Genomic DNA, 16,697 nt, shown 5'->3' on the forward strand with positions numbered 1-16,697 from the left:
CAAGTGAGAATCGCACGGTAATTACTAGTCTCACCCTCTGAGTGGACTAAGCTGCTGTATTTAACAAGTGAGAATCGCACGGTAATTACTAGCCGCACCCTCTGAGTGGACTATGCTGCTGTATTTAACAAGTGAGAATCGCACGGTAATTACTAGCCGCACCCTCTGAGTGGACTATGCTGCTGTATTTAACAAGTGAGAATCGCACGGTAATTACTAGCCGCACCCTCTGAGTGGACTAAGCTGCTGTATTTAACAAGTGAGAATCGCACGGTAATTACTAGTCTCACCCTCTGAGTGGACTAAGCTGCTGTATTTAACAAGTGAGAATCGCACGGTAATTACTAGCCGCACCCTCTGAGTGGACTAAGCTGCTGTATTTAACAAGTGAGAATCGCACGGTAATTACTAGTCTCACCCTCTGAGTGGACTAAGCTGCTGTATTTAACAAGTGAGAATCGCACGGTAATTACTAGCCGCACCCTCTGAGTGGACTAAGCTGCTGTATTTAACAAGTGAGAATCGCACGGTAATTACTAGCCGCACCCTCTGAGTGGACTATGCTGCTGTATTTAACAAGTGAGAATCGCACGGTAATTACTAGCCGCACCCTCTGAGTGGACTAAGCTGCTGTATTTAACAAGTGAGAATCGCACGGTAATTACTAGTCTCACCCTCTGAGTGGACTAAGCTGCTGTATTTAACAAGTGAGAATCGCACGGTAATTACTAGCCGCACCCTCTGAGTGGACTAAGCTGCTGTATTTAACAAGTGAGAATCGCACGGTAATTACTAGCCGCACCCTCTGAGTGGACTAAGCTGCTGTATTTAACAAGTGAGAATCGCACGGTAATTACTAGCCGCACCCTCTGAGTGGACTAAGCTGCTGTATTTAACAAGTGAGAATCGCACGGTAATTACTAGCCGCACCCTCTGAGTGGACTATGCTGCTGTATTTAACAAGTGAGAATCGCACGGTAATTACTAGCCGCACCCTCTGAGTGGACTATGCTGCTGTATTTAACAAGTGAGAATCGCACGGTAATTACTAGCCGCACCCTCTGAGTGGACTAAGCTGCTGTATTTAACAAGTGAGAATCGCACGGTAATTACTAGTCTCACCCTCTGAGTGGACTAAGCTGCTGTATTTAACAAGTGAGAATCGCACGGTAATTACTAGCCGCACCCTCTGAGTGGACTATGCTGCTGTATTTAACAAGTGAGAATCGCACGGTAATTACTAGCCGCACCCTCTGAGTGGACTATGCTGCTGTATTTAACAAGTGAGAATCGCACGGTAATTACTAGCCGCACCCTCTGAGTGGACTATGCTGCTGTATTTAACAAGTGAGAATCGCACGGTAATTACTAGCCGCACCCTCTGAGTGGACTATGCTGCTGTATTTAACAAGTGAGAATCGCACGGTAATTACTAGCCGCACCCTCTGAGTGGACTAAGCTGCTGTATTTAACAAGTGAGAATCGCACGGTAATTACTAGCCGCACCCTCTGAGTGGACTATGCTGCTGTATTTAACAAGTGAGAATCGCACGGTAATTACTAGCCGCACCCTCTGAGTGGACTAAGCTGCTGTATTTAACAAGTGAGAATCGCACGGTAATTACTAGTCTCACCCTCTGAGTGGACTAAGCTGCTGTATTTAACAAGTGAGAATCGCACGGTAATTACTAGCCGCACCCTCTGAGTGGACTAAGCTGCTGTATTTAACAAGTGAGAATCGCACGGTAATTACTAGTCTCACCCTCTGAGTGGACTAAGCTGCTGTATTTAACAAGTGAGAATCGCACGGTAATTACTAGCCGCACCCTCTGAGTGGACTAAGCTGCTGTATTTAACAAGTGAGAATCGCACGGTAATTACTAGCCGCACCCTCTGAGTGGACTATGCTGCTGTATTTAACAAGTGAGAATCGCACGGTAATTACTAGCCGCACCCTCTGAGTGGACTAAGCTGCTGTATTTAACAAGTGAGAATCGCACGGTAATTACTAGTCTCACCCTCTGAGTGGACTAAGCTGCTGTATTTAACAAGTGAGAATCGCACGGTAATTACTAGCCGCACCCTCTGAGTGGACTAAGCTGCTGTATTTAACAAGTGAGAATCGCACGGTAATTACTAGCCGCACCCTCTGAGTGGACTATGCTGCTGTATTTAACAAGTGAGAATCGCACGGTAATTACTAGCCGCACCCTCTGAGTGGACTAAGCTGCTGTATTTAACAAGTGAGAATCGCACGGTAATTACTAGCCGCACCCTCTGAGTGGACTATGCTGCTGTATTTAACAAGTGAGAATCGCACGGTAATTACTAGCCGCACCCTCTGAGTGGACTAAGCTGCTGTATTTAACAAGTGAGAATCGCACGGTAATTACTAGCCGCACCCTCTGAGTGGACTAAGCTGCTGTATTTAACAAGTGAGAATCGCACGGTAATTACTAGCCGCACCCTCTGAGTGGACTAAGCTGCTGTATTTAACAAGTGAGAATCGCACGGTAATTACTAGCCGCACCCTCTGAGTGGACTATGCTGCTGTATTTAACAAGTGAGAATCGCACGGTAATTACTAGCCGCACCCTCTGAGTGGACTAAGCTGCTGTATTTAACAAGTGAGAATCGCACGGTAATTACTAGCCGCACCCTCTGAGTGGACTATGCTGCTGTATTTAACAAGTGAGAATCGCACGGTAATTACTAGCCGCACCCTCTGAGTGGACTAAGCTGCTGTATTTAACAAGTGAGAATCGCACGGTAATTACTAGCCGCACCCTCTGAGTGGACTAAGCTGCTGTATTTAACAAGTGAGAATCGCACGGTAATTACTAGCCGCACCCTCTGAGTGGACTAAGCTGCTGTATTTAACAAGTGAGAATCGCACGGTAATTACTAGTCTCACCCTCTGAGTGGACTATGCTGATATGGTGTTTGACTTGCTGCACAGCACCACCCGGTGGCAGTTCCTGAGCTATGCACTTAGCACACACAATGCCCTCAAAAACCGGGACTTGGTTTTCACGAGGATTGTGCAGTAATGACTCCTACCCAATGTGATCACAGATAGGTCCATCTGTGACAGGTCGACAAGTAAGACAAAGGTCAAGTAGATTATTCTCTCACCTTCTCCCTCCTGCAATTCCAGTCTGACAACAGCCTTCTTAAGGACTTGGCTAACCCAGTGGAGCCCAGCTACAGCAGTCCTAGCACAGTTGGACATCGCAGAAGAGGTGATGGAAAGCAGTCCAGGAAACCACATGGACTAAGTGTTAGCTATAAAGACATTTACCTTCTCTATGATGCCACCTCTGCCAGAGTCAGGAACCTTTCTAAGGTTGAGGAGAAGGATGCAATAGAGCATCATGGTAATTTGTGAATTTTATCAGGGCCCTTCAGATGCTGGGCCACAGGGCCTTGGTGGACATGGAGAAGGAAAAGTAGCAGAGATGGGTGAACAGAGTGAGGGGTGTGGGTTCAACTCCCAACTGTCCGCCGCAAGTGTGTTTGTTACTAAGGTTTTTGAACTCACAGCAGGGTTCCTTTTTGGCTTTTGCTGGATTTCTCCAGCTCTCACACTTTCCATGTTTTTTTCTGATCCCTCCTCTCTCTCTCTCTCCAGAGAGCTACTTTTTTAGGTCAAAGATTCCTCATATGTTGCCTGAGTTGGGAGACGCAGAGCCCCCTCCCTGTGGTGACCGACAATAGCCCATGTGGTACTTCACACCTTTGTTTCAGTTTGACCTTCGGCAGCCATTTTGCAGCACATTGTCCAATTTTTTTTCAAGAAAGTCAATTTTTCATAATGATTCAGTTTGGGTTCTGCATTTCAATCACTGTACATCATGTGAGTGGGCCAAGAGCTATTTCTGTCATGTAGGCTTTTTTATTCTTTCACAGGATGTGGGCGTTGCTGGCTGGCCAGCATTTATTGCCCATCTCTAATTGCCTTTGAGAAGGTGGTGTGCTGCCTTCTTGAACCGCTGCAGTCCATGTGGTTCGGGTACCCTCACAGTGCTGTTAGGAAGGGAGTTCTAAGATTTTGACCCAGCGACAGTGAAGGAATGGCGATATAGTTCCAAGTCAGGATGGTGTGTGACTTGGAGAGGAACTTGCAGGCGGTGGTGTTTCCACGTGTCTGTTGCCCTTGTCCTTCTAGGTGGAAGAGGTCATGGGTTTAAAAGGTGCTGTCAAAGGAGGCTTGGTGCATTGCTGCAGTGCATCTTGTAGATGGTACACACTGCGCGTCAGTGGTAGAGGGAGTGAATGTTGAAGGTGATGGATGGGTGCCAATCAAGCAGGCTGCTTTGTCCTGGATGGTGTTGAGCCTCGAGTATTGTTGGTTGCACCCATCCAGGCAAGAGCAGAGTATTCCATCACAATCCTGACTTGTGCCTTGTAGATGATGGACAGGCTTTGGGAGTCAGGAGGTGGGTTACTCCTTCAGAATTCACAGTCTCTGACCTGCTCTTTATGTGGCTGCTCCAGTTCAGTTTCTGGTTGATGGTAACCCCCAGGATGTTAGTAGTGGAGGATTCAGCAATCGTAATGCCACTGAATGGCAAGGAGAGATGGTTGGATTCTTTCTCATTGGAGATCGTCATTGGGGCACAAATGTTACTCGCCACTTATCATGCCAAGCCTGGATATTGTCCCCGTCTTGCTGCATATGGGCACAGACTGCTTCAGTATCTGAGGAGTTGCGAATGGTAGGCAACATTGTGCAATCATCAGCGAACATCCCCACTTCTGACCTTATGATGGAAGGAAGGTCATTGATGAAACAGCTAAAGATGTCTGGGCCTAGAACACTACCCTGAGGAACTACTGCAGCAGTGTCCTGGTGACTGGCCTCCAACAACACAACCATCTTCCTTTGTGTTAGGTATGACTCCAACCATTGGAGAGTTTCCTCCCTGATTCCCATCGACTTCAGTTTTGCCAGGACCCCTTGATGTCACACAACACGACGAAGGGTATGCTCAGTGTGAAGACAAGACTGCATCTTCACAAGGATTGTGCGGTTGTCACGCCTACCATACTATCCCGGACATGTGCAACAGGTAGATTGGTGAGGACAAGATCTAGTGGGTTTTTCCCTCTTTATTTATTTATTTAGAGATACAGCACTGAAACAGGCCCTTCGGCCCACCGAGTCTGTGCCAACCAACAACCGCCCATTTATACTAATCCTACATTAATCCCATATTCCCTACCATTCTCCTACCACCTACCTACACGACGGGCAATTTACAATGGCCAATTTACCTATCAACCTGCAAGTCTTTGGCTGTGGGAGGAAACCGGAGCACCCGGCGGAAACACACGCAGTCACAGGGAGAACTTGCAAACTCCGCACAGACAGTACCCAGAACTGAGCCCGGGTCGCTGGAGCTGTCAGGCTGCGGTGCTAACCACTGCGCCGCCCAAATTTGTTGGTTCCCTCACCACCTGCCGCAGACCCAGCCTGGCAGATATGTCCTTCAGGAGTCAGCCAGCTCAGGCAGTAGTGGTGCTACCGAGCCACTATTGGTGATGGGCATCGAAGTCTCCCACCCAGAGTACATTCTGTGCCCTTGCTACCCTCAGTGCATCCTCCAAGTGGTGTTGAACATGGAGCAGGACTGATTCATCAGCTAAAGGGGGAGTGGGGGGGCAGTAGGTGGTAATTAGCAGGAGGTTTCCTTGCCCATGCTCGACCTGATGCCATGAGACGTCATGGGGTCCGGAGTCAATGTTGAGGACTCCCAGGGTGACTCCCTCTTGACTGTATATCATTGTGCTGCTGACTCTACTTGGTCTGTCCTGGCACTGGGACAGGACATACCCAGGGACAGTAATGGTGGTGCCGGGCCATTGGCTAAGATATAATTGGTGCGTATGGCTATATCAGACTATAGTCTGTGGGACTGCTTTCCTAACTTTGGCACAAGACCCCAGATGTTAGTAAGGAGGACTTTTCAGGATTGGGTGTATCGTTGTTGCTTCTGGTGCCCAAGTCAAAGCCAGGTGGTCCATCTGTTTGTATTCCTTCTTAACTTTGTCGCTGTTTAGTACAACTGAGTGACTTGTCATAGGATCATAGGAAATAGGAGCAGGAGGCCTGTCAAGCTTGCTCCGCCATTCGAACAAATCATGGCTGATCATCTACCTCTACGCCATTTTCCCCACTATCCCCATATCCCTTGATGTTAGTATTCAGATATCTATCGATTTCTGCCTTGAACATGCTCAATGATTGAGCTTCCACAGCCCTCTGGGGTAGAGAATTCCATAGATTCACCACCCTCTGAGTAATGAAATTCCTCCTCATCTCAGTCTTAAATGGCCTGCCCCTTATCCTGAGTAAAGGCTCGTTCAGGTCTGCAAAAAAAAAACCCCGGCCCAAGCCTGACCTGGCCCGAGACCTTCCATTTTCTTCCCACCCCCGACCAGTTACCTTCCGTTTTTCACTTTGTTCCTGATTTTCACAAGCTTATCTTCCTATTTCTAGCCTCACTGGACGTGGCACAGGGAGTAATCCCGAGATTACAACCCTGGAGGTCCTGTTTTTTTAAACTTACTACCCAACTCCCTGAACTCCCCCTGCAGGACCTCATCACTCTTCCTGCCTATGTCGTTGGTACTGATGTGTACCACAACCTCTGGCTGTTCACCCTCCCCCTTCAGAATGCCCCCTGCCCGTTGAGAGACATCCTTGACCCTGGCACCAGGAAGGCAACATACCATCCTGGAGTCTCTTTCACGTCCACAGAAGCGCCTATCTGTGCCCCTGACTATAGAGTCCCCGATAACTATTGCTCTTCTGCACTTTGTCCCTCCCTGCTGAACAACAGTGCCAGCCGTGGTGCCACTGCTCTGGCTGCTGTTTTCCCCTGATAGGCCATCCCCCCCAACAGTATCCAAAACGGTATACTTGTTAGAGAGGGGGATGGCCACAGGGGATTCCTGCACTGACTGCCTGCCCCTTCTAGCAGTCACCCATCTATCTGCCTGCACCTTGGGTGTAACCACTTCTCTAAAATTCCTGTCTATGATGCTTTCCGCCACCTGCATGCTCCTAAGTGCATCCAATTGCTGCTCCAACCAATCCATGCGGTCTGTGAGGAGCTGCAATTGGGTACACTTCCTGCAGATGTAGTCATCTGGAACGCTGGAAGCGTCACGGACCTCCCACATCTCACAGGTGAAGCACTTTACCCCTCTAACTGACATTTCTACCTCTAATTAATAAATCCTTACAAATCTTTAAATCTGAGGGAATAAGTGAATAAAGTTGTTAAATAAAAGGTACATAGGATCTAAGACTTCATAATTTGGAGCACAGAGTACTACAGAAAAAAGCCAACACTAAAACAATACAAATAGTTACGTCACTGTTGGAATCAAATGTTCAGTTTGGATGCCTTACTTCAGGAGGAACGTCCAGGCTATGGAAAGCGTGCAGGAGAGATTCACTGAGAAGTCACTTGCCATGACAGTCTTTAATCGTAAGTGAAAATTTATTATGAAAGGTTTTTACAACATAGAAATAGCCAAAAACTAATGCCACTGCTAGGCAAAGTTAATTATAAGACACAAATTTATCACCATACAGAATAAAGCAACTGCTGAGGAGAACTTATTTAACACTGAGGGACGTTGTGACATGGATTTCCACTCCCTCCCCCTACCCACAGTAGCTTTGAAACAGGGAAGTGGATAAATATCTGAAAAATCAAAAATCAAAGGGGATTTGTGGAAAACGCAGGGAAATGGAATGAAGTGAATAGCTCCTTCAGACAGCCACACAGGCACCATGGACATTCACCAAACAGCAGTGTATTTGTATGTTCAACATTTAGGACTAAAGTACACCTTTACCTTTTATACTCTCGAATGGCATTCAGGACTTTGACAGAGAGCAGCTCTTCATTCTGTGAGAATCTGCAAAGTTCTTTCAGTTTCAGCTGCAACTCTTCCACTCTTGGCTCCTCTGCTAAAATTGAAGACCTGGCCATCTAGGTCATAAAGGAAGAAGAGTTAGGTAAAAACTGTGGCTGAGATTGGAGAAGGGTTGGGGTGGTGTAGTCCATGGTTCAGTGCAGGGCCCCACTTTTGTTCTGTATATATATTTTGCTGATTTGGACTTCAGCACAGGGAACACTCTTCAAAATTGTGGCTGGAACATTAGTGGGAGGTTTGGCAAGCAGCAATGATTAACAGACTTTTGTAAGATGCAGAATGTCCAATTTAGTCCCACATGCCAGCTTTTTCCCCATAATCCTGTGAATTGGTCCTCTTCAAGTACATGTCCAATCGCTTTTTGAAAGTTCCTATGGAATCTGATTTTACCACTCATTAACTAGTGCATTCCAGAGCTTAACTCTGTGAAAAAGATCTCTTCACTTTCCCTCTAGTTCTCCCTCCTCCTGAAGTGTCGTACTGTCCTGCTCACTAATATGTTGGCAAGTTTTGTGTCATCTCCAAATTTTGAAAATGTACTCACAATATCCAAGTTCAGGTCATTTACTTTTTATATGTATATGTACCGGGGGAACGCCACTACAACAAAGCAGTTAATAAATCATATGGAATCCTGGGCTTTGTAAATAGAGGCATAGAGTACAAAAGCCAGAGGGACCAGAGGCGACATGAGGTAAAACTTTTTTAGCCAATGACTGGTTAGAAATTGGAATGCACTACCTGATAGGGCAGTGGAAACAATTTCACTCATCGCTTTCAAAAGGCAACTGGATAAATATTTGAAGGAGAAAGGATTGCAGGGATATAGGGAAAAAGCAGGGGATTGAGACTAACTGGATTGATCTTCGAAAGAGCCAGCACAGACTCGATGAGCCGTATGGCCTCCTTTTGCAGTACTATTGTATGATTTTATTTCAATGCTTTCACACTTCCATGAAGTCAGAAACACCCACTCACCACTACTCTCTGCCTCCTTTTCCTTCACCAATTACATACCCAAGTTACCACCATTCTTTTAATCCCATGCACTTCTGCTCACCAAATAAGTCTACTGAGGTACTTTGTCAAATGTTTTATTAAAGTCCATATATGCAATACCTATTGCATTATTACTTTAACCCTCTCTGCAACTTCAAAGAATTCAATCAGGTTAGTCATTTACGATTTGCCTTTAGCAAATCGATATTGGCTGTCCCTTATTGATCCATGCTTCTCCAGGTGAGAATTAATTTTGTCATTGACAATGGTCTCAATCCTTTACTCACACTTTACCCCTCACTGTTACTATTTTCTTCGATAATTTAATTTTAGTTCCTCTTTGTCTCCACAATTGCTTTTCTTCTTTTTTGTCTATGTTCTTAGATTATGCCTTTTCCTTCAGTTTCAACTTTGCCTCATCTCTTTTTTCATTCATGGTGTTTCATTATTGGCTAGTTGGTACTTCTTGTTTAGTCGAACATGTTTCTCCTGAATTCTATTGATTTTTTTTAAAAAAAATTTATTTTAGAGATACAGCACTGAAACAGGCCCGTCGGCCCACCGAGTCTGTGCTGACCATCAACCACCCATTTATACTAATCCTACATTAATCCCATTACCCTCTCACATCCCCACCTTCCCTCAATTCCCCTACCACCTACCTATACTATGGTCAATTTATTATGGTGGCCAGAACTGTATGCAGTACTCTAACTGGGGCTTAACTTGCGTTTTGTACAGTTCTAGCATAACCTCCTTGTTCTTAAATGCTATGCCCCAGCTAATAAAGGGAAGTATCCTGTACGCTTTCTTGACCACCTATCTACCTGTCTTGTTACCTTCAGGTATCTGTGGACATGCATCCAAGGTCCCTCTGCTCCTCTAAACTTCCCAGTATCCGACCATTATTTGTGCATTTACTTGCCTTGTTAGCCTTCACCAAATGTATTACCTCACAATTCTCTGGATTAAATTCCATTTTTCACTGACCAGTCCATTGATATCTTCCTGCAGTCTACAGTTTTCTTCATTATCAACCACACACCCAATTCTTGTATCATCTGAAACCTTCTTAATTATGCTACATTATATCCAAATCATTGATATATACTATGAAAAGCAAGGAACCCAGTACCAAGCCCTACAGAACCCTACTGGAAAAGCCTTCCAGTCACAAAAGCAACCAAGCATCACCTTTCACTTCCTGCCACTGAGCCAATTTTGGATGCGACTTGTCACTTGCCCTTGTATCTATGGGATTCGTCTGCCATGTGGGACCTTGTCAAAAGCCTTGCTAAATTCCACGTAGACTACATTAATTGTGGCACCCTCTTCAACCCTCCTTATTACCTCCTCAAACTTAATTCAATCAAGTTAGTCAGAACATAAGAAATAGGAGCTGCAGTAGGCCATTTGGCTCCTTGAGCCTGCTCCACCATTCAATAAGATCATGGATGATCTTCCACCTCTAATCAAATTTCCCACCCAATCCCTGTATCCCTTGATCTGCCTTGTGTCCGAAAATCTATCAATTTGTCTTGAATATACGAAACAACTGAGCATCCACAGCTCTCTGGGCAGAGAATTACAAACATTCACAACCCTCTGAGTGAAGAAATATCACAGGAACATAGAACTTAGGAGCAGGAGTAGGCCATTCAGCCCTTTGATCCTGCTCCGCCATTGGACAATTTCCCATCTAAATAGCCAACCCCTTGTCCTGAGACTATGCCGCCTAGTTCTAGGCTTCCAGCCAAGGGTAGCAGCTTCTCAGCATCTAGCCTATCAAGCCCTCTAAGAATTTTCTACATTTCAATGAAATCACCTCTCATTTACAAGCAGTCACAACCTTCCCCTTAACAAGTCCATGCTGACAGTCCATTCCTTTCTAATGATGATTTAAATGATGATCAATGCTATCTCTGTCAATGCCTTTCTAAACTACATGCAACAGCTGGACCTCTTCCTTCCACACATTTGAGGTTCGTGTACACCCACTTTATTTCTTGTACATTCCTAACTCTTCTGCTTTGTACGTTCATGCATAATGGAAGAAATAGCAGTGATCCCACTCAGGATCAGTACTAACGGTCCAGGATCTTGGGGATCAATATTGGGAGCCGGTAGGACAACATGTGGGGAGGACACAGAGAGGCTGCAAAGAGATATAGACAGGTTAAGTGAGTGGGCAACAAGATAGCAGATGGAGTATAATGTAGGGAAGTATGAAGTTATTTAATTTGGTTGTAAGAATAGAAAAGCAAAATATATTTCTAAAAGGTCTGTAACTTCAAAGTGTCCATGTTCAAAGAAACTCTGATGTGCTTGTGCAAGGAACACAGAAAGTTAACATGCAGGTACAGCAAGCAATTCTTCTTTGGCCTCCTCGTCTCGGGAGACAATGGGTAAGTGCCTGGAGGTGGTCAGTGGTTTGTGAAGCAGCGCCTGGAGTAGCGATAAAGGCTAATTCGAGAGTGAGACTCTTCCACAGGTGCTACAGATAAGATTGGTTTTTGGGGCTGTTACGCAGTTGGCTCTCCCCTTCCGCTTCTGTCTTTTTTCCTGCCAACTGCTAAGTCTCTTCGACTCGCCACACTTTAGCCCCGCCTTTAAGGCTGCCCGCCAGCTCTGGCGATCGCTGGCAACTGACTCACACGACGTGATCAATGTCACAGGACTTCATGTCGCGTTTGCAGACTCCTTTAAAGCGGAGACACGGACGGCCGCTGGGTCTGATACCAGTGACGAGCTCGCTGTACAATATGTCCTTGGGGATCCTGCCATCTTCCATGTGGCTCACATGGCCAAGCCATCTCAAGCGCCGCTGGCTCAGTAGGGTGTATATAAGAACAAAGAAAATTACAGCACAGGAACAGGCCCTTCGGCCCTCCAAGCCTTCGCCGATCCAGATCCTCTATCTAAACATGTCGCCTATTTTCTGAGGGTCTGTATCTCCTTGCTTCCTGCCCATTCATGTATCTGTCTAGATACATCTTAAAAGACGCTATCGTGCCCGCGTCTACCACCTCCGCTGGCAACGTGTTCCAGGCACCCACCACCCTCTGCGTAAAGAACTTTCCACGCATATCCCCCCTAAACTTTTCCCCTCTCACTTTGAACTCGTGACCCCTAGTAATTGAATCCCCCACTCTGGAAAAAGCTTCTTGCTATCCAGCCTGTCTATACCTCTCATGATTTTGTACACCTCAATCAGGTCCCCCCTCAACCTCCGTCTTTCTAATGAAAATAATCCTAATCTACTCAACCTCTCTTCATAGCTAGCGCCCTCCATACCACGCAACATCCTGGTGAACCTCCTCTGCACCCTCTCCAAAGCATCTACATCCTTTTGGTAATGTGGCGACCAGAACTGCACGCAGTATTCCAAATGTGGCCGAACCAAAGTCTTATACAACTGTAACATGACCTGCCAACTCTTGTACTCAATACCCCGTCCGATGAAGGAAAGCATGCCGTATGCCTTCTTGACCACTCTATTGACCTGCGTTGCCACCTTCAGGGAACAATGGACCTGAACACCCAAATCTCTCTGTACATCAATTTTCCCCAGGACTTTTCCATTTACTGTATAGTTCACTCTTCAATTGGATCTTCCAAAATGCATCACCTCGCATTTGCCTTGATTGAACTCCATCTGCCATTTCTCTGCCCAACTCTCCAATCTATCTATATTCTGCTGTATTCTCTGACAGTCCCCTTCATTATCTGCTACTCCACCAATCTTAGTGTCTTCTGCAAACTTGCTACTCAGACCACCTATACTTTCCTCCAAATCATTTATGTATATCACAAACAACAGTGGTCCCAGCACGGATCCCTGTGGAACACCACTGGTCACACGTCTCCATTTTGAGCACCTCCCTTCCACTACTACTCTCTGTCTCCTGTTGCCCAGCCAGTTCTTTATCCATCTAGCTAGTACACCCTGGATCCCATGCGATTTCACTTTCTCCATCAGCCTACCATGGGTAACCTTATCAAACGCCTTACTGAAGTCCATGTATATGACATCTACAGCCCTTCCCTCATCAATCAACTTTGTCACTTCCTCAAAGAATTCTATTAAGTTGGTAAGACATGACCTTCCCTGCACAAAACCATGTTGCCTATCACTGATAAGCCCATTTTCTTCCAAATGGGAATAGATCCTATCCCTCAGTATCTTCTCCAGCAGCTTCCCTACCACTGACGTCAGGCTCACCGGTCTATAATTACCTGGATTATCCCTGCTACCCTTCTTAAACAAGGGGACAACATTAGCAATTCTCCAGTCCTCCGGGACCTCACCCGTGTTTAAGGATGCTGCAAAGATATCTGTTAAGGCCCCAGCTATTTCCTCTCTCAGTAACCTGGGATACATCCCATCCGGACCTGGGGACTTGTCTACCTTTACGCCTTTTAGAATACCCAACACTTCCTCCCTCCTTATGCCGACTTGACCTGGAGTAATCAAACATCTATCCCTCAGTATCTTCTCCAGCAGCTTCCCTACCACTGACGTCAGGCTCACCGGTCTATAATTACCTGGATTTTCCCTGCTACCCTTCTATGCTGGGGATGTTGGCTGCCTCGAGGATTTCTGTGTTGGAGATACGGTCCTGCCACCTGATGCCAAGGATTTTCCGGAGGCAGCGAAGATGGAATGAGTTGAGACGTCGCTCTTGGCTGACATACGTTGTCCAGGCCTCGCTGCCATAGAGCAAGGTACTGAGGACACAGGCTTGATACACTCGGACTTTTGTGTTCCGTGTCAGTGCGCCATTTTCCCACACTCTCTTGGCCAGTCTGGACATAGCAGTGGAAGCCTTTCCCATGCGCTTGTTGATTTCTGCATCTAGAGACAGGTTACTGGTGATAGTTGAGACTAGGTAGGTGAACTCTTCAACCACTTCCAGAGCGTGGTCGCCAATATTGATGGATGGAGCATTTCTGACGTCCTGTCCCATGATGTTCGTTTTCTTGAGGCGGTTAGCCTTTACTGCAAAAAGATTGGAGTACAGGAATAAGGAAGTCTTGCTACAATTGTACAGGGTTTTGGTGAGACCACATCTGGAGTACTGTGTGCAGTTTTGGTTTCCACATTGAAGAAAGGATATACTTGCATTGGAGGCAGTACAGAAAAAGGTCCCTGGGATGAGGCGGTTGTCCTGTGATGAGAGGCGAAGTAAATTAGGCCTGTATTCTCTGGAGTTTAGAAGAATGAGGGGTGATCTCATTGAAACATACAAGATTCTGAAGGGAATAAAAGCAAAATACTGCGGATGCTGGAAATCTGAAATAAAAACAAGAAATGCTGGAAATACTCAGGAGGTCTGGCAGCATCTGCAAGATTCTGAAAGGGTTGGATATGGTAGACACTAAAAGATTAAAACACGGGGCAACAGTTTCAGGATGAAGGGCCGATAAGAGGAGAAATTACTTCATTCAAAGGGTTGTGAATCTTCGGAATTCTCTGCACCCCAGAGGGTTGTGGATGCTCCATCACTGAATATAGTTAAGGCTGGGATAGACAGATTTTTAGTCTCTCAGGGAATCAAGGGATATGGTGTGCAGGTGTGAAAGTGGAATTGAATCATAAAAGATCAGTCATCATGTGGTCTACTCCTGCTCCTATTTCTTGTGTTCTATTTTGGGCTCTAGAATACGAGTAATTTGAGTCTTGATGCGTGGTGAGTATAGCATGCTCAGGAGGAACAGGTGAGTTCCCAAAACCACTGGGGGTTTTCCTCAACTCCTACTTGGATTTGTTGAAAGCTCATTGGCAGAGACTGATTCCACTATAGTGAATAACTCCACTGCTGATCTATCATGCGACTGCGAGGATGAAAGGAGGTGAAATAGACGGACCTTGGCCTTTTATCGTTCAGCAGTTCCTATGTTCCTAAAAGACTGGATGATCTCAGCCTCAACCACAAGGATGAGAATTTTAAAATCAAGGAAGTCCTGGATCGGGAGCCAACGTAGGTCTGCAAACACAGGATTGAAGGGTTAACAGGACTTGGTAAGAGTTAGGACGTGGACAGCAAAGAATTCGATGACATAAAGCTTACAAAGGGTAGAATGTGGAAGGCTGGCCAGAAGTGAGTTGGAATATTTATTTATTTTTTTTTATTTAGAGATACAGCACTGAAACAGGCCCTTCGGCCCACCGAGTCTGTGCCGACCAACAACCACCCATTTATACTAACCCTACAGTAATCCCATATTCCCTATCACCTCCCTATACCAGGGGCAATTTACAATGGCCAATTTACCCATCACCTGCAAGTCTTTTGGATGTGGGAAGAAACTGGAGCACCCGGCGAAAACCCACGCAGACACAGGGAGAACTTGCAAACTCCACACAGGCAGTACCCGGAATTGAACCCAGGTTGAGTCAATAGTTGAGTCCAGAGGGAACAAAAGGGTTTCAGCAGCAGATGGGCAAAGACAGAGGCAGAGTGTGGAGATGTTGTGGAGATGGAAATAGGCGGTCTTGGTGATATCATGGAAATACAAACATAAATATTAGGAGTAAGCCATTTGGCCCCTCTAGCCTACTCCGCCATTCAATAAGATCATGGATGATCTGTTAATATTTCGAATTTCACACTCCCATCTACCCCAATAACCTTTGATTCCCTTGCCTAACAAGAATCTATCTACCTCCGCATTAAAAATATCCAAAGAACCTGCCTCCAACACCTTCTGAAGCAGAGAGTTCCAAAGTTGCACAACCCTCAGAGAAAAAAATTCTTATCTGTCCTAAAAGGGCGACACCTAATTTTAAAACAGTCCCCCCACCCCAGTTCTTGACTCACCCACAACAGGAAACATTCTTTCCACAACCAACCTTGTTCAGGATCTTATATACTTCAATCAAGTCTCCCCTCACTCTTCTAAACTCCAGTGAAAACAAGCCCAGTCTGAACAAGCCCAGTCTGTCCAACCTTTCCTCATAAGACAACCCGCTCATTCCAGGTATCCTAGCCACGTGCTAGTCAGAGTAGAAATAGCAGGATACATCAGATGCATACATTGCTGAAGAGATGGTGTGAGGGGGATGGTTTTAGATTCCTGGGGCATTGGGACCGGTTCTGGGGGAGGTGGGACGAGTACAAATTGGACGGGTTACACCTGGGCTGAACCGGGACTGATGTCCTAGGGGGAGTATTTACTAGAGTGGTTGGGGCTAGTTTGAACTGAAATGGCAGGGGGATGGGAACCTTTGCAAGGAGTCAGAGGAGGGGGATCAAAGACAAGAACAAAAGACAGTAAGGGAATAAGAAGTGATAGGCAGAGAAATCAAGGGCCAGAATCAAACAGGGACACGGTGAAAAATAGTGGGAAGAGGACAAGCAACGTTAAAAAGACAAGCCTTAAGGGCTTTGTGCCTTAACGCGTGGAGCATTCGCAATAAAGTGGATGAATTAATCGCGCAAATAGATGTAAATGGGTATGATATAGTCAGGATTACGGAGACATGGCTGCAAGTTGACCAGGGATGGGAAATGAACATGCAGGGATATTCAGTATTTAGGAAGGACAGACAAAAAGCAAAAGGCTGTGGAGTTGCATTGCTGGTTAAAGAGGAAATTAACGCAATAGTGAGGAAGGATATTAGCTCTGACGATGTGGAATCTGTATGGGTAGAGCTGAGAAACACTAAGGGGCAAAAAACATGGTGGTTGTATATTGACCCCCAAACTCTAGTGGTGATGTTGGGAATGGCATTAAACAGGAAA

At 45.8% G+C, this 16,697-nt stretch overlaps 1 protein-coding gene across 7 annotated transcripts in view; it reads right to left on the reverse strand.

The window, feature by feature from the left end:
• syne3 (spectrin repeat containing, nuclear envelope family member 3) overlaps positions 1 to 16,697 on the reverse strand; it is a 227,240-nt gene that overhangs the window by 113,491 nt on the left and 97,052 nt on the right. For all 7 annotated transcript variants that reach the window (XM_068038411.1, XM_068038416.1, XM_068038415.1 and 4 more), the window contains exon 7: positions 7,873 to 8,009. In XM_068038411.1, coding sequence (XP_067894512.1) covers positions 7,873 to 8,009 — 137 coding nt within the window. The remainder of the gene's footprint in view (positions 1 to 7,872; positions 8,010 to 16,697) is intronic.

Source organism: Heterodontus francisci, chromosome 9 (assembly GCF_036365525.1).
Source record: "Heterodontus francisci isolate sHetFra1 chromosome 9, sHetFra1.hap1, whole genome shotgun sequence".
In the NCBI taxonomy this organism is placed as follows: domain Eukaryota; kingdom Metazoa; phylum Chordata; class Chondrichthyes; order Heterodontiformes; family Heterodontidae; genus Heterodontus; species Heterodontus francisci.